Source organism: Coloeus monedula (assembly GCF_965178545.1).
Source record: "Coloeus monedula genome assembly, chromosome: 1".
Taxonomy (NCBI): domain Eukaryota; kingdom Metazoa; phylum Chordata; class Aves; order Passeriformes; family Corvidae; genus Coloeus; species Coloeus monedula.
Window position 1 is genome coordinate 88,826,110 of NC_138781.1, and position 18,761 is coordinate 88,844,870.

At 38.7% G+C, this 18,761-nt stretch overlaps 1 protein-coding gene across 5 annotated transcripts in view; it reads right to left on the minus strand.

Annotated features, from left to right (window-relative positions):
* COBL (cordon-bleu WH2 repeat protein) overlaps positions 1-18,761 on the minus strand; it is a 157,918-nt gene that overhangs the window by 103,133 nt on the left and 36,024 nt on the right. For 4 of the 5 annotated variants that reach the window (XM_082287359.1, XM_082287360.1, XM_082287363.1 and 1 more), the window contains 3 exons: positions 11,804-12,010; positions 2,652-2,862; positions 1,714-1,942 (listed from right to left, as the gene is read on the minus strand). In XM_082287359.1, the coding sequence (XP_082143485.1) occupies positions 1,714-1,942; positions 2,652-2,862; positions 11,804-12,010 (647 nt within the window). Of the gene's footprint in view, positions 1-1,713; positions 1,943-2,651; positions 2,863-11,803; positions 12,011-15,491; positions 15,572-18,761 lie in introns of those variants that run through there. The other variant, XM_082287362.1, reaches the window with a different exon arrangement.

Below are 18,761 nucleotides of genomic sequence, written 5' to 3' on the forward strand. Positions count from 1 at the left end.
TCTGTTAACTAAACAGGCTAGATACCCACTCAGTGCACAAGTCACAGACCAACTGCTACTGAAAACAGTGGGTTTATTCCTCTTGGAGATTACAAATTAGAACACTGAAGAAGAAATTTCCTGAAACAAAGGAAAAGTTCTTGTAAATTTACATTTACTGTGCATTTACCAGTTTTCTCAGACACCATGGTGCAGAGGAAGAGGAAAGCATAAAAAATTGAATTATACTCAGGATCAGGGGGATTTTATCACAATGACAGGAAAGGAATACTGAAAGGTTAAAAAAGAACAGAATACAAAAAAAAAGTTGATGTAGAGAGCAGCACACTATGATGTGTAGATCTTTGTGGGTCCCTTCCAGCTCAACATATTCTCTGATTCCGTGATAATTTGCTGCTATAATCCCAGCCCTGTAGTAAAGTCTTGGTTTTGACTGTATAGGCACAACCAATATTTGAGGACCAACACTGCACCAGCATACACACTGCCACTTCCATTTGAAAGGGAAGATTTTCATGAAGGCTTATGATAATTACTCTATAGGATGTCCCCGAAGCACGTTGAATGAATCCTGTTGAATACACTCCACGTTCGATATGTTGCTCCAAAATGGTTAGCTTAATTACAGTAAACATGTATGGAAAAAAACAAACATGCAACTGAGTTATGACACGTTGTCAGCCTCTTTTTGGAACATCCTACCAATTCAAAAGAAAAGGAGATATCTAGTTTACTTAGAAGTCCAAACTCACTGAAATTTGACTCGCACAGAGGTAGAACTGTCACTTACCAAAGAGTTGGAAAGAAGAGACAGAATGTCAACATAAATAAATAATTTTATAAATAAAAAATAAGCCTACAGCTCAGCACCTACAAGAATGACGTTATCTAAACAATAAATAAGGACATTTACTGTGCTGGAAGTGATAGCAATTGAGAACAAACTGAAGGAAACAATTTTAATGAATATCACTTTCTGACCTCAAAGGAAATAGTGCTTGTCAATGTGTACTTTGAAAGCAGCTATATTTTAAAGCACATCATAGAATTATGTTATTTGAATACATAATCAGGCTGATAAAACTCAACTCCAAGAAGCTGCTACTACAATTCTGTCTATGAGAACAGAAAGTGAGGATAGGTAAACATAAGAACAAAATTTTAAATACAAATACCTCTTAGCTCTTCTTCACTAAACCGTCAATAACTTTGCTCTTTGGAGGAACCGTCTCTGATCCTATCCAGTCTGTTTCTCATAGGCCCTGCTCTGTCGCCTCTGCCTCTCGGCTTTCACAGCTGCCATGACTATGGCATGTCTCTTCTTTCCTTCTCTCCAACCCACAGCCCAGGTAGGTGACAGACTCTGTCTGGAAGAGGCCCCTTGTATTACGCACACCTCTGCTGACAGCAGCTCTGGGACATAGCAAAGCTCCTCCCTTTGCCCTGCCCCAGGCCAACCTGCACCCTGCCAGAGTCCAGCCCAGCCTGGCACAAGGCCCAAGAGCAACCAAGGACGGCTGGGCACGTTGCTGACCTGGCTGCTGCTCTGGGCACAGCTCACTGAACAAACCCATGCTGCTCTCTGGACTGAGATCTCACTCTGCTGTTTCAGCTGGACCCCAAAAGAACAGCAGCACAAATGCTTTCAAGTTGCCCATAATGCTGTTGTCACATCATATAACCCTGCAGTGACTGCTTTCAGTCTTGGCTCACCTTTTTTTCTGTCCCAGGCATACAGCTCCTTTATCCCTAGCTCCTCCAAGGACTTGGTAAGCTCCAGCTCCTCCCCAGTTATGCCATCTCGCAGAAGAACAATGTGCTCTTGACTGACTTCACACTTCTCACAAATAGCTGGGATGATGTTGTGGAGAGGCACCTCTGGACTAACTCGAACCACAGCCTTCTGTGTCTTCAGGTAGTTCACTACCAGCCTCACAGATTTCTGCAGAAACAAACACAAAGTCTCAGTCTCCCTTCTGGGATGGATAGGTCCTCTTACAATGAAAAAGGCACTGGGGATTTCCGTATTGTCTTGACTATTCCCAGGCAAACTCACCCCACACTGCAGAAAATACTATTTAAAAAATTAACATCTCAGACCTCTCGTTCCACTAAGGAGACATTGACAAGAACACGCAAAGAAGGAAAAGGAATCAGAGGCAGATGTAATGTAAATGTTAACAAGCCCCATCTGAAAGATGGGAGGATATAAACAGATATAGCTATTACGAATAATAAAAAATTTCAGCAAACATTTGGAAAATGACTACTTCTCAATCATCACTATACTGTGAAATATATTTATTAATGATCAGTCTTCTCCCATATCTTCAGTGAAGATGGTACAAAAAATATCACCAAAACACTATCTCCACACAAGCCCACAACACTAATTTCAGCCATTACTGCAATTTTCAATCACCCCAATCTTCAGATTTCCATCTATCCAACCACATGCAACATAACATTTTGTCTAAATGTCTAGACTAGCATCTGTCAATCTACATGCAAAACAGTTAAACTAATAAAGCAGGTTATAATCAATCACAAGTAATTCCCACCTGGTTTAAAGATAAAAAGATTGCAAGAACTGAAATCATAGGAATGAAATGGTGTTTCATGGCACCATTTTAGCCCTACAGAGTACTGACCTCAGGGACCCTTGGCAGAGGTCGCTTTGCCTTCTCTTCGGGAATCTTCTCTTTCAGAAGTACTGTCTGTACATCCAGTGCTCCTATCAAAGTGTTTGGCTTGTAACTCAGAACTTGTTGAGTTCCCGAAGACTTTAGTTCAAGACTATGTTGGGATGGATTTAAGCGATACTGGCTGCATAAATCAACCAGTACATCCATCACAGCTTTACTACAAGGAAGAAGACATTCACTATTAGCATGAGAAAAAACAGTTGCTACAAAATTTACCTCAGTTTTAAGACGGGGGGTAAAAGACAACACAAGCTGTAGATGTGTCACTAGTTAACCATCTCTGGGATGGAACAGTGCTAGTGCTTTGAAATGTTAAACAGATCAGATAAAATGATAGGAATTAAAATTCACACTTCAGTGTCTGTTTATGAGCTCACAACTAACACTCACAATGAGGCAAACAGTGCCAATCACAGCACTAACAAACATAAGTCAAGAGAAGACAAAGTTCATTTTATTTATTTTCAGACCACAGATCTCAGAATATTCTGAGTTGGAAGGGACCCACAAGGATGAAGTCCAACTCGTAAGTAAATGGCCCATGTGGGCATTGAACCCACAATGTTGGTGTCATTAGCACCATGCTCTGACCAACTGAGCTAACCTGGGGGTCATAATGTACTAAATCCATACATTAAACTCTCCAGTTCAAATTCTGTTCTTTAACATGAAGACAAGATATGAATAAATTATGAACTCACAGTGCAGTGATCTCTACCTAGATTTGAACAATCACATAACTCAAAATGGAGCACTTAAATCTGGAGCAAATGGTAGATGGGGTTTATTTTTCCAGTTTACAACCTTGAGTTCTCCAAATCCATTTGACACCAGCAATACTTTCCAGTACAAGAGATCCTGTTCATACTTATTTTGGTGAAGATATTAACCCTGCAAAAAAACACCTGGTTTTGAGTGTCTGCATTATCAGTAACTCTTACTGTAGTATGATTCCTAAACCATGAGGTTTCAAAAGAGTCAGCAACTGTCCCTCTCATTTCGTGCCTCTGCACAGAGTACTTCATTTTGTGTCAAGAGCTCAGTATTCACTGGAGCTTGATACTGCCTAATACAGCAGATATGAACTGTGCTCCCCCACACCATAAAAAACCTCTTCTACCATGGTACTGAAGGGTTCTTTTATTTTCCCAGCCTTCCCCTCAAAAATTCCACACAGGATCAGGGAAAATAGGTTTATTTAAACTGGTCACTTTTCCAAAAAGTTTTGGTTTCATAAACCAGTGTCTGTCACCAACAAAATAATGTAAGCTGAAAAAAAATTACCAGTTGTAGCTGAAACCTGTAATATACAGTGGGTATTTGTCTTCTAGCAGAAGTGAAAACAAAGGCATAGACAACAAATTTACCAAAAGAACTGGCACCTCTTCTAATGTTTAAACTGGAAAAAACTGTATACAGATTCAAAATGCAAGCAAATTCAAAAGAAAATAAAATCCTCCACGAATTATTAGCCAGCAACATTATACCCGTAGCTCAAGAACTACCCTTCAAACTGCAAGCTGTTGGCATCTGGGAAACTACTCTGTGGAGGGCCACCCATTTTCTTTCTGTAGGTATGTTGTTCGCCAACAACTGCTCAAGAAGTTGATGAAGAACCCTGGAGAGCTAATGGCAAAGACAACAAAAATGGAAAACAAGAACAATTCCTTATTAACAGGTGACAGCTCTTCCCATGCAAGAGAAGAGGAAGAACCCTCTTTACAGCAACCTTTTTCAAGTTTAACTGAGTTACACAGTGTGAGCTGGAAAAGTGGAAAGTGTGGAAAATTTGAAATATATTTTCTCACTGAAAAGGGAAGAACATAGTGAGAAGATGAGGACTGAACATCAAATAAGGAACAGATGTCATTAATATGTATGGGACACTTCAGAAAAACAGAGCAGTGTGGCAACTGCTAACATAGCACAAATACAAATGTGTAGCACCCAAATCAAAACTGCATCAGTCCATTTCATGATGACTCATTCTGATGCTGTCCCCAAGTTGAAAACATCTGTGTTTCACAATCATGTTCAATTCATATGCTACATACCACATACCAACAGACATTTACACCTACTAAGGCCAGACTATAGGAGAATCCCACCTACATCAGTATTTATATGAATATTCATTAAACTGTGCAGCAGTGAACACTTTTTAAAAATGCTTATCAGTTCTCCTGATACAGATCTCAACTTGTCTGTTTACAGACATATTTCTTCTAAACTAAAATTTGCATGCATTTATTTTCCCTCAGCCTTATTACTATTGTTTCAGAGAAAAGTAAATAACCTGGCAGAATCACAGTACATGGTGTCCTATGTGCTAGACATTTATATTTAAAGTGGAACACTAATATATTTCTGTAGTGCATAATACTGTGATAATTCATTCAACTTTGGACACTTATCCTGCCTCTTGAAAAAGGACTTTAGAAGGGAATATAGTTCATCAAAATAACAGTTTGTGACTCCAAAATGTACCCCTGAAATTATAAAATATATTCAGCAGCAACGGCACCACAACTACAAATCAGATCAGAATCCACATCTGCCATCTGAAAAAATAAGTTACAGACAATCATGCAAGTTGAACAAATTTGTCTGGCCAATGGACAATTAAAAAATCCAGCTGAATCTGAGGTTTCATCTTATTGCTGATTATGAGCAGGCATGAATTAAACATAACACTTAAGGAAGTCTGCAACATCCCAACCTGTGCCATGCTGCTCAGAATATATAACTATTCCATGAAAAGCATCCAGCCTACATCTGTTCCATTTGAAAGTACAGTTGAAGCTTTTGAAAAAACTTTAAAGCAAATAGTATGCTCTTAAAAAAAAATGTAAATTTGGGGAACATTTTTCAGAAAACTTCTGAAGTGTAAAGAAAGAAAAAGAAAAGAGGGGAGAGTAGAGAGGAAAGGAGGAAAGGAGGAGAGGAGGAAAAGAGGAAAGGAGGAAAGGAGGAAAGGAGGAAAGGAGGAATGGAGGAACGGAGGAAAGGAGGAAAGGAGGAGAGGTTAGGAATTCCACAAACAAAATTCAAAATCCTTGTGTTTCAAGTGAAGTAAGAGAGCTGGGAAATCTTTGCCATGAAGTTATTCTTATATCAGATTTCGATGGCACCAACTTGAAAAATTTTCTTTCTAAAGAGTTCAGCTTGTTTTTAAATGGGACTTCTATTTCAAGTGACTCCATGTATATGCTACACACAGAAGAGAGTCCCTAAACACAGCAAGAGAATGGTAATCTACTAATCTATACCAACTTTTCTTTCTAACCTTGGGCTGAATCTGGCTCTTGGAAGATGCAAAGAGTCAATCCTTTGCCTCTACCTTGTTCCACAAAGATCTGCACTTCATTTTAACCTGCTTTGATATCTGGTACAGAGCATACTCTCTTTTGAAATTCTGGCAGGTCTTACATCTGAATCTTAAAGCTGAAATGAAGCTAAATGCCTCCTGTCTTTCCAACTACTCAGCTAAGAAACACCTTACTTTTTCATTTTAGTAAGATGTTGCTGAAATTTTTGGTGGAGTGACCAAACTCTACGTAACAGACACCAAAGGTTAATGACTGACAAGCAAATACTAGAGCACAAAAATGAATTTGGAGAGCAAACCCAATTTAAGACTCAGACAAGGTCCAGATGACTATTCTTAGCAAAGGAGAGTACTTTGGCTCTGTTTTGATATTCTATTACTAAGCTGTTTGACATTTAATGCCAATTCTGGACAGTAAAGAATAACTACTTTATCAGCAGTATTTATCACACCGAAGATCTGATCAAGTTTGAGCAGGCTGCTTGTTTCCTGCTGTTGTCCAGTAAAATGAAGGAAAGGTCTATGATTTTTAGGAAGCATAAAACAACTGAGTTGTTGTTTTGGGTGTAGCTGGGTTTCATCTCCTTGGATCACAGAGAGAAATCCATTTTAAAATACAGCCTTGTACATCTAAAAATAAATTTGTAGGGTAAAGTTGTATTCTATCAAATGAAACCAACTTTCTTTTTATCTTCTACTTTCATGCTACAAATGCCTTCCAGTCCCTAAAAGGGCCTACAAGAAAGCTGGAGAGGGGCTTTTCACAAGAGCATGTGGTGATAGAACAAGGGGTAATGGCTTCAAACTGACAGCAGGTTTCGATATGATATTAGAAAGAAATTCTTCACTGTGAGGGTGGTGAAGCACAGGAACTGGTCCAGAGAAGTTGTGGATGGCCCATCCCTGGAAGCATTCAAGGCCAGGTTGGATGGGGCTCTGAGCAAGTGCCTGGTGCATGGAAGGGGAATTGGAACTAGAAGGTCTTTAAGGTCCTTTCCAACCCAAACCATTCTGTGATTCTATGATTAAAAAAAAAAAATTTAAAAATCTCAAAACTAGAAGAAAGAATCTTTTTTTTCAGGTAAATATCAAATGTGCATTAAGAATCTACAGTGGGAATTGACTGGAAAAGAAACATGATTGTGTAAAGGGGGTGGATGGCCTGAAGTCTCTAATTCTTTCACTGTTTTCATTTAAACCAGAAAATAGCATTAGTCATTATTTTCTCATGCTCCAAAGTAGAGCAGGTACTTCATGAAAAGATTACAACTTTTTCTACACAACCGAAAATGTATACACTAAGAAGCAAGCTGTATCCAAAAAAGTTCAGAAAGTGTGATAAATAAGACACTCATAAATGTTCTCCGTTTCTTTTCTTAGCCTGCTCACGTACATTTGACTCTTATTTTCCGTAAGTCCACAGGAGGAACATCAAGATGACACACAAGAAGAGGCAGAGGCCTTAGGGCAAGAAAGGTGAAGAGAGACCTTGCTACTGGCTGTAAGTATGAACTGCAGGGTTACAGAGCCAGACTCTTCTTGCCAGTGAACAGCAAGACAACAAGTGGCAAGAGACAAGTGCTGTATAGGAAATTCCATTTAGGCACAAGTAAACATATTGTCCCCATAAACATGGTTCCAGCCCTGGAAAAGAGATACAGAGAAATCCAGAAACCTCCTCCCTGAAGGTATTCAAACTTGCCTAGAGACTGTGTGTTCCAGTGGCCCCTTCCAATGTAAATTATCCTAGTTCAACTTTTTTTTCCCCCTTAAGCTACATTGAACTACTGTAGTTTTGATCCAACTCTTATTTAGTATTTAGGTAAACTAATTTTTAATCCTTTTTCCATGTGCCCTGTTTATCTTCTTCAAACAACACCTCTAATGTTTTACCAACCTGGGCTGATTTCACACCTTCACTCTTTCCTAGAGACACTGTTCTGCATGTTGAGCTATAAGCCCACAATAAAGAGTCTATTACTGAGAATTATGTGAGAATATTCTTTCTGTGATGACTTTAGCTTTATGCTCCATATAATGCATACTCTGCACTGAACTCTGTCCTCCAGTATTTGCAGAATGGGACTACAGCTTCAGCTAGTTTATTTCTTCTAGTGTCCTGCTCTCTGTGCTTCATATGTATGAGAGAATTTGTGTAACATGTAAGATAACAGCAGGAACAACAATTGTCCAGTTTACTTTTATGCATATTGGTCATCCATGAGTTGACAACTCCAAACCAAACCTCACTTAGCTTCAAACACCCCCATTCTCCTGCAATGCATTTCAAATACTACTGAGGTCTCAAGCCTGCTGACACTTAAATGTCGGTATCTGTGTTAATCAGGAAGGCCTCCTTAGTGCCACTCAGTGTGAACAGAGACAGATGCACGATCCCTTTATTTACAGTTTACCAATTGAAAGTATTACCTGTGAGAATCACAAACAGAAAACGGATAACTTGGGAGCTTTTCCACTTGTTTTTTGTCTAAACATCTGCCCATCACCTCTCTCAGACCTGTTAACAGTTTGTGTGGATGTGCTACAAATCTATATGCATAAAACGTGTAAGTGGCCAACAGTTTACCTATCCCTTCAGCACACCAGTTAGTGTTCATACATGAGTACAAACACAGAATAGTTGTGGGAATATTTTATAATCCTTTCCAGGGGAAAATAGGCTAACAGTTTTTCATGAATACTTCTATATGTTTTACAGTAGAGTTCCCAGGGATCAATTATTTCAAAAAGAAAACTGTTTTTTAATACTAGTCTATTGCTGCACACTCCCTAAGGATGCAGCTTTGTACCAAAATCTGCACTACATATTTCCAATATCTCAAAGAAATTGTGTGTTACAAGATGGCAATAAACTCTTAAGGAGAGACTGTCAGCTTGAGTTAACTTTCATAAATAAAACAATTCCAAGGTTCCAGATTCCACTAAATTATCTTTAAATAGCACACTTTTTTTCTTAAGGTATCTTTCAAGAAAATTTAATGACAATTTTCTGCCCTCTTGCTGATATTTACAGGAACTTTTTACATAGAGAACAAAGTTAAATTAACAACATGTTGCTTTGCTTACATATAATGAACAAATTGAAAGACATAATTTTTACTTTTAGTTCATTTAAAATAACCTTAAGTGATACTAATTAACTACAGTATTTATATTTTCAAATATAATCTAGTCTACTTCATTGTTCTGTGAACTGCTTTCCTGAAATTACAGAATCATTTTTCATTATGAATATGCCCAGGGCAAGGATTTGCAAATTCTTTTGAAAGAGAAAAGCTATTTCCCCAGGGTAGCCAAAAGGAGATTTTGCAGACTACAGTTTTAATGACGGCAAAAAAAATACTTAAGGTTTAGAGCAGTATAAGCAACAGCGTATTTTTTCTGAAATGTCCACCCATGATACCACCACAGATAAAAGGAGTGAACACAGAAAATAATTCATTACCTGCACTGGCTCTTATACTTGCCTCAAACTTAAAAAAACCAAAAAAACCACCACATTTTTAAAAATCAAGTATTTTCATCATTTAATGTTTACCTCTGAGTATCATTGTATTTCATAGCTATTTAGTTCACTATACTAGAACAATGAAAAAAAGTTGTAAAAGCCTGGGCTTTCACCCAAACCTGGAGATTTAGGGCAGTTCAACCCCTAAAAATTTCAGATAATCTTGACACTATTGTTTTTTACTGTTCCACATACCTAAAAACAGAACCAGTGCTAACGTACACAAAATTGCATCTTCCAGTGATTAGAAAGACCAGCAGCATGCATGAGGTCTGTTCATAGACTGATGCCACTGTAACACAGGGCTTAGTACAGAATATCCTTTTCTTATTTCATAGCTTGTTAGGATGATTAATTCCCCTTCCTCAGTGTCTATCATCTTCCACTTCCCACAGGTGTGGCTATCACTTCTCTACTCCAAGTCTTCAAGACAGCATTGAGGGAGAACAGCCACTGCCTAGGTTAGGCACCAGTGATGTGCAGATTAGCACATTAACACAAGAAAAAAATTAATTGCCACCTAAATCAGAGGACTAGACCTGTCATGCAGACACTGGAGAGAAGTGAGCACCTTCACAGACAACAAAGAGAACATTTTGGTTGCTCAGAATGCTTAATGCAGATGATATAAATAACCCCACAGAAATATGTGACATTTAATTTTTGCCATTTCTTTCAGGTTTTAGTCCACAGACTAAAGACTCTAATAAACAAAACACTCAGTCTCAATGTATGTGATACATAGTGATAAACACCTGTGTGAGATACGGAACATTTACTGTACAGGGACTTTCTACTTGTTCTTTGCTCCTGTAGCATTTACATTCTTGAAAAAATCACATTAAAAGACCACTTTTATAGTGCTCTTGGACTGCTTGTTTTGGGACTATACTTTTTTGAGAGAAAAGAAGTTACTAACCATATGGCCATTATCTATGTCTCAATACAACATGCTGCATGAATATTACCCTCTTGTCAGCTGCCAGGTGGCTTGCATGTGCCAATGAAATATCACCTTTCTTTGGGATCCAATGGCCAGTGAGTTTCGTGTCCTGTTCCACTTACCAGGCCTGTTCTCTTCTTTCTCTCATTAAGGTCCAAATCTCGCCATAAAAACGCTTATCACTACGCATCTAATCTGAGAGCTCTGATACGCACTGCTTTCCTTTCAAATCTTTAACATCACTCTGACTTTGGACACACACAAGTTGCACTAGTCTCCCGAGAGTGGATAAGTGAATGCTAGTTTCTACGAGAAAAGTGGGAGGAAGAAGGAAGTCCCAGACACCAAACATTGCTTTACACATCCTCCTCGGCCATCAAAATGCGCTATGAGAGAAACAGTCAAAACAGACTAATATATCTAACCAGAAAGTAGTTCTTCTGGAATGCAGACTAACTACTGAAAACACCAAATGTCAAATAAACACAGAATCTGATTTATCTACAGGCACCTACATACCCTCTGCTTGTGGTGTTACACTTTCTACAGTTTCTTGACTACTCCTGACCACAACATTGCTTGCTACGGTTTCATCATAGTATTGATTATATCTTTGAAACTTCTGCATATTATTTCCTAAAGTAATGCATCCCTCCTTCAAAACAATTTATACAGAAAGAATGAGGATAAAGAAGAGCTCCCATAGTGAAGAGAATTGTCTCAAAATTGCCTTTCCAACTGCCCTTGATTGTACCCAGTAAGTAGCAAGGAGAATCCCTCTCTCTTTCCATGGGAAAAAAAATATACGCTTTTATATATAAAACACTTCCTAAATATGAGCAGATGCTTTTCTGTCTACACAACTGCAACATATTTGTGAAGGCAGGATCTCTGAATGCGATGAATCATCCATCTTCCGAGCCTGCTTCTTGGCATGGCTCCAGGCACTCATACTGTCAGGACTGTTTGCCAGCAGCACCTTCTTCCGCTGCACCAAGACCACTCTGGCTCATGAGAGGTGATACAACCTAAGCCCAGTGACACTACATGAAAGGGATAGATCTGTACACGTGCTGATCCATGGGGAAACAGTGACACAATAGCTGCTAAATCCTTCCTGCCCCAGAAGAGAGGGTCCTTTATACATGGCTCTCAGGACTCACTGGTGCAACAGCTGCTTAAAATGCAGAGAAAAGCATGACAGAGAAGCCCCATAAACTCAGAAAGACCGACAGCATCAGTAAGCATCCCATAGGGAACAAAGGGCTTCAAAAAGTGGGAGCTAATCAAAGCCTTACCTTCCTTGCACTGTACACTTCTGCTCCAACCCACTGGGTAAAATGACTGTGAAGTCCACCAGTCTGTTTATCATGTTCTCCTTCATGCTCACAAGGTTCTGATCAGAAATTACAGCTGTCTCTGCAGGTGACTTGTGCTCACTGTGAATTCTACTTGCTGCAGAAGGTTGATTTGGTGGAGGGGGAGCACGAGCTTTCATTCTTTTCCTTGAGAAAGAAAGGCAAGAAGAAAATTAATTTCTCGCAAGAAAATAGAAACACGTTACTAAGAAACATATGTTCTTTTGGCCATAATCTCACATTGTTTTAAGAAGTTTCTCTAATGCAAGTCATTTTTTCTTGATCATTAAACTTTTCAGTGGAGTTGCACTTTTATTTTTTACCTCCTCTCTAAAAATATGCTAATTTTTTAATGATGCGCTCACTCCTACTGTTTGCTTTCCATGCCCCAGGGAATGAATCAGTTCCATAATTAGGATATGATATAATCGTTTTTCTGTCGAGTGTGAAGCATACTCCTATGAAATGAGAAACAGAAATGCTGGGTCCAGTCCAGACCTGACTCAAGAAAGAGTTGTATTTACGTACATGAATGTTTCCTCCAAGTCAGAATGGCAGGAGTGGAGGCAGGGTGAGGTTTCATTCAGCTATATTTGGGTTCCACAGTATTACTCTACTTGAAATATTGTCTCTTCCTCTGCTCTGAGTAAGTAGTATTAAATATGGCTCATCATACTTCATAGGGAAGCACCATGAAAAGGTCAACTGTGAATGATATCACTTCTTACCATACAACACCAATACTACCGCTCTTTGAAAGCGCCCTGAAAGGAACTCATTCTTCAGTAGCAGGCTATGCACCATGTGTGATATACAGAAAAGCTGCATCAGCTTGCACCAAACAAGCAGTGTACTTTACAGAGATATAAACCCACCACAGACTTGAAGTTTACTTCACTGGCAAGCTGCCAGACAGATAAGCAACATATGTGTGCTGTTAAACTTCTGAATAGCTGGCCTCGTACCAAACACATGTCTAAGAGGATTAACTCTGATGATTAATACTCCAGTGACCTCTTCTGACTAGATTTACGCTTAGTTTAAGTCAGATTTTAGTGTAACAGATGGAAAAAGCAGTAAAATATTTACTCAGAAATTATTATGGAGGCCTACTGCCTGCATTTTTTAATCTGCCTGTTTTTAGGGTGCAGGATGAGATTATGATTCTTCACACGATTTTTGCCCTGCAAACAACATAAACTGAGGTCCAGAAAGGAAGAGCACAGAAAATGCACTCTAACTCTTAAAAGCCGGAAAAGCTTAGTGGTCAAATCAGCCAAGGGCAAAACTGTGTTTAGGGCAAAAAAAATTAAAACCTGACCTGAAATACCAAATCAAACTCTTCTTTAGTAAGAGATAACCTCTATTCTTACAGATAAAAAGACTAAACATAGAGTTTGGATTACCACTGTAAGCTCCTGGCAGAGGAAAAAAGTAATAGTTATTTCACATTAACAAAAAACCCCAAACCAAACCAACAAAAAAAAGTGTTCAGAAGCAATCCAAACCTTCCATACTTTTCAATCAGTATTTGCATTTGACCAGCAATCTCTGTGACACGTCTCAACTTGCAAAAATTCTTTACACTTCCTTGAAAAGGCACATTTCAGTGAAACCTCAGCAAGGCAGTGTAAAATCAGCAGTGATGAAGATACTGCCTTTCCTGTGAACCTAACAAATAGCATTTTCTACAGATATACAGGGAGAGGTACTGCCTTCTTTACTAGCACACAGAAATTTCTCTTTCATCAGCAATTTCCTTGAACATTCAGTTTTTATCCTGTATACAATGAGTGAGGCATGAAGTCATCAGTCACTAACTTGCAGCTCCTACGCTTCACTCCATCAAGGTGATGATAAGTTCAGGCCTTTGAGAAGTAATTAACTACCTTGACTCTCCCTGAACCAGACTCTTAACTTATTTGTCTATTGAAGAAAAGAAAAGAAAAGAAAAAAAGAGAAATTGGGATTCATCTTCTCAGATCCCTTTACATTCAGCCACAGTTGTTATTTGTAAGCAGGTGGTGAGAGACAAGGGAATTTTGCATACATCCAGATTCATGCCAACACAGCCTTACAGTCATGCTGTTTAAGAGCTTCATATCAATTTACAAATCATGTAATTCTTGCCCTTAATAATATCAACTGCATCAATATAAGTAGCTATAGAGCTTAACTTGTTTCTTAAAACAAGCTTTTATTTTTTGTTTTTAAAGCTTGTTCTGTAACGTGGGAGATAATTCCAACACAGTGCTCCTGACAAAGTACCAAAGGGGGTAGGAAGAAAAGAAGCAGGCAAGTGTTCTGAGCCTGGAAGAACTAGCTGTAATTAATGATTTACCTTGTAAATTCCATATCTCACAGTGAACAAAGGTAGAAGAAATAAAGCAATAGTAATAAAATAATCACAAAACTGAAATCAACTGAAGCTGTAGACACTGGAAACTTTAGGGAAGAAGTGAAGAAAGACTGAGTTTTGAAACTAGAGAAAGAGCTGGAAGTAAATTGGGAGCATGCTACACAAGGTATCTGTCTGTTCCCTGGTGTAACATGAACTTGCCTGTGGTTTTCCACGGGAAGAGACAAACAAGGTCAGACACCTTAATGAGAGTGTGATTTTAATTTTTTTAATATTTTTTAAAACTTTTAAAGTACTCCACAGCCAATTCTGCAGTTACAGACTTTGTATAAAACTGCTTGGAGCCAGGGGTGAGAGGGGGCAGTGTGTCAGCAAATCAGGCATCACACCAACAAAAGCATCAGCTATACATTTACCAGCGATGTTCACTTTAACTCTATGTAACAGTGCATATTCTTTTTGGCATTTTGCAGACAGGGCCTTTTAGATACTACAATCCCCCTTTTCTTTTGTGCAGAAAGGACAGGGCAGGTCTGTTTCCTTCAGAGACATCAGAGAAAGGAAAAGCGAAAACATTCCTACTGCAGTCTCTCTAACCTAGCAACAGTTCAGGTGACCTCATACGAACTTTTCCACAATAGTGACTTACATATTCTCACTGAGACTCCCTGAAATTCTTGTTTTCAACATTTTCCAAATGACAGATCTCAAACTATTTCAGTGGAAGCAGATCCCTCTGCAGTTCACATTTGTGGAGTGATATGTGGCACAGATTTGCATTTCCTAGCCAGCTTTCTGAAACATCGCAGTAGTAGAATGTAGCTCCATGAATCACAGACTAAAATCCACAGATCTAGCTACCTTGGATTTGACATGAGCAGCTGCTTTTTCTGACAGGCTCCAGCAACTGCATTCAGAAGGTGCCTAGAAGCCTGTTAATACTATTGAAAGTGAGTGAGAAAAAGAATTCATCTTTCTCTGTCAGAGCAACAATGGTTTTAAAGGACAACACAAAAGCGCTCTGTAATAAAAGCCTTATTGTTACCCCACTAAAATAATGCACAAAGAAAGTGAGTGATTTAAAAGCCTGTTTTAAGCATGGGAAGCAAGGGTACTTTCCACGCTATAAACACAACATACTAATAAAAAAGTTGCATACCATTCTTCAGTGTGAGATAAATTCAACCTAAATTTAGTTCAACAGCCATCTTCTCTCCACAAACATCTTTCACTGCGCTCACTACTGAAATACCTGTTAAGACTCTGTACCTGCTTCTAGTCTGCAGGAGGAGTTACAAGTGGGAACACATCAGATCCATGCTCAGGTTTAAATCATGGTTACACGAATGCTTCCATTCAGCCCTTGAGACAGAGACAGTGAAAATAAGCAGCTGATTCTAATACACAAATGTACAGTGGCTTTTGCTGAGGCTTGAACTAGTTCTTCTCACGTAACTGTAAGTTGGAAAAAATGCATATAATCATGAAACAATTAGGCAGAATATATCAATAACCTACCAGCACTGTTCTCAGTTAAAGCAGCAGGTTTTCAAAATGGAAAAACAAGGAAACTGACCAACAAGACCAACGTTTCTGTAGTTCAGCACAGAAGAAATGCAAGAGAAATGAAAAAAGTTTCATCAGATTATGAACTTCAGGACAAGGTTACACAAGCCCTTTGGACCTACAATTTATTAATATATAACTGCCAAGAAACAGGATGTAACCTGGACTTTACAATCCCATCGTAGAAAAACGTGCTCTCTGTTTTGAACAGCACTGGTCCTGAGACTTCCACGCCCATGGCAAAGATATGCAGATTGCCTTTGTTCAGATAAGGTCTAACACGCAAACACACACACACACACACACACACACATACACAAAAAGAAAAAACTGAAAGTGAAACAGTGAAGTCCTACCCATTCCCACCATTCCAAATAAATAATCCTCTCTGCCCTGTAAAACAAAGTAACTTAACAGGTACAGGACAGACTTCATTCCATGCACATCAGCAGGACTTTGGCAAGTGCTCCATAATTCACCAGTTTGTAGCATCTGTTCCTTTTTATGCCAAGTCTCTCTCTAACCATTCATTTTAAAGAAGCAAGAACAACAACAAAAGCACAAACACACACGTGCACACACACCCACCCTCCAAAACAGCAGGGATGAAAAAAAAAAAAAAAGGAGGAAAAAAAAGCCCACCAAGAAACCCAAAAAACCCCATCCAACAACAAAACCAAAAAAAATCCAACCCAAAACAAAACAAAAAAATCAACCAACTCTGCACATAGCAGAATTATGGAAAACATTCATTTTTGATATAATGGACAACTAGCACAGTCTGGTCAAGTCAATTTGCAGTCTGGTCAAGAGGCTTGAACAGGTGCAAAGGGTTTTTCTGTGGCAGTTGTGTACATCCCAGCTCATAATTAGGAGAAATAAACCAACATGTGAGTGCTCAGTGATGAGTGAATAGAGACACAGTGTCCTTTGGGTGAAAAACAGGAAACATGGGAATAAACATTCTTGATTTTCAGGTGATTGCACTCCTACCATCTTTTGAGGGGAAATCTGTGCACATAGGCAAGAAAAAAAATGCAGATGAGTATGTTCACTCACTTTCCCCCTTCACCCTGGCAACTAGTGCAGCAAAGCCAGAAGTCCAGCCCTGAGGCACACACCTGATACTCCAAACCACCAAGTCACAGCAGAGCAGAAGTCACTCGTGCTCAGTGATCTAACTTGTGAAGGAGATATCTTTCAGAGAACATTTCCTTTTCATTCCTTGTTTGTTGCTTATGGCAAAGCAAAGAAAAGCCAGATCACAGGCTAGGAAAGAGACAACCACGATACCAGAATTAAGAGCACACCAAGTTCCCTCTTCGTAAGAACAATCTTTTCAGCTTCTAGACGCAGCAGCTCAGAAAAACTGTAACACAACACAAATGTAAAGGAAATACAGACAGATCAGCAGCAAGATAAAGGCACCTCATGAATTCTGAAAATGGAAACCAAAAGTCAAACAAACCCTGGAGAGATTGAGAACAGACACCAGAAGAGCATGATAATGTCCATAACTACTGAAGAGGCCTGAATTCACCCAGACAGCCTTACATCATAACTAGAACTTTATTCCACTTTGCTATCTATAACATTTAAATTAACCAATTCAACAAACTAAAAACAAAACAAAAATATCAAAGAACATTCTCAAGTTTACTTTGCCTATCACAGGCTAAATATACCAATTCGTTACAATTATGTGCAACACAGGTAACCTTTAAATGTCTCATACAGTAAGTCAGTTACAGGTCTAAAATGCATTTACACTATTGTAGTAACTTGTTTCCAGTATTATTTTACAACAGTCTGGTAACATTAACAATATTACACAAATATTACGCTTTCTAAAGAGCTGAAATCTTCAGCAGACACTAAGAAGTAATGAACTAGATTACTAGCAGATATGGCTCAGGCAACAACTGGGGTTCTCTACATTATTTTTAAATAAGTTGCTGCTTTGTTTTTAGCAGAATTCCATGGCTGTTAGAGCATGCAGTTATTCTATGCTTTTCTCTTTTCAAACATTTACTTGAATTTCATATTACTTCTAAAAGATCATCCTATTTTTAAGGCAGGATCACACTGACAGACACAATGAAAATTATTTCCTTGCGGGCATGATAAAGTCACCCAAAATAGACAAGAAAAAATAATTTGTTTCTGGCAAAGAAATGAAAGTTATTTAATTATATTTTTGATCTTCCATTTGATTCTACTCATGAGAAACCCTACAGCTTTACATATTTAAAAAATAAAGTTTCTTTGCCAGAAGAAAAGGAAAAAAAAAGACCAGCAGGAAATAGAATGAGTGCATCTGTAGAAGAGGAAGCAGGGATGGAAGTATACAATCATGGTTGCCCAAGGGTGAAGTTAAAGAAAAATAAACAAAAGTCAATGTGAGATGATACAGTCTAATGGAAGTAGTTCCTAACATTATCTAATTTCAAACTTTTCACAAACTTAACCAACCACTAAACCAACCACTTAACCAATCACTTTTCACAAACTTAAACAATCATTAAAAAGTGTTGGGCTGCAGTTTCCCAGTCTCAGACATGCCAGTGAATAAGCTGTTATAAAATTTGCTACCAGGGGCATCTCCCCACATATAACCCATTTCATGAGAGGCTGAAATGTGTCCCAATACAGAGCAGAGACCTGTCCACTCTGGTCCCTGTGAAACATTGCATAGCTGCCAAACAAGAGAAAACAGGTTTCTGCCCAGTCAGGACTCAAGACTCCTGCACTGACACAATGTAGATGAGCTACTGAGTGCTCACCCTCCAACAGGAAAGCCAAAGGATTTGTTAGCCTAAGGCTGGTATCCTCAAATAATCTTGTTTTTATACATCACCCACACTTTCGATTAAGAATCATAGTGTACTATCCTCCAACAAAAGCCTAATTCTCCTTCCAGTCACTAAGGCATTCCCTCAAGATCTGGAACAGAGCAGTTGACATGCCAGTTTC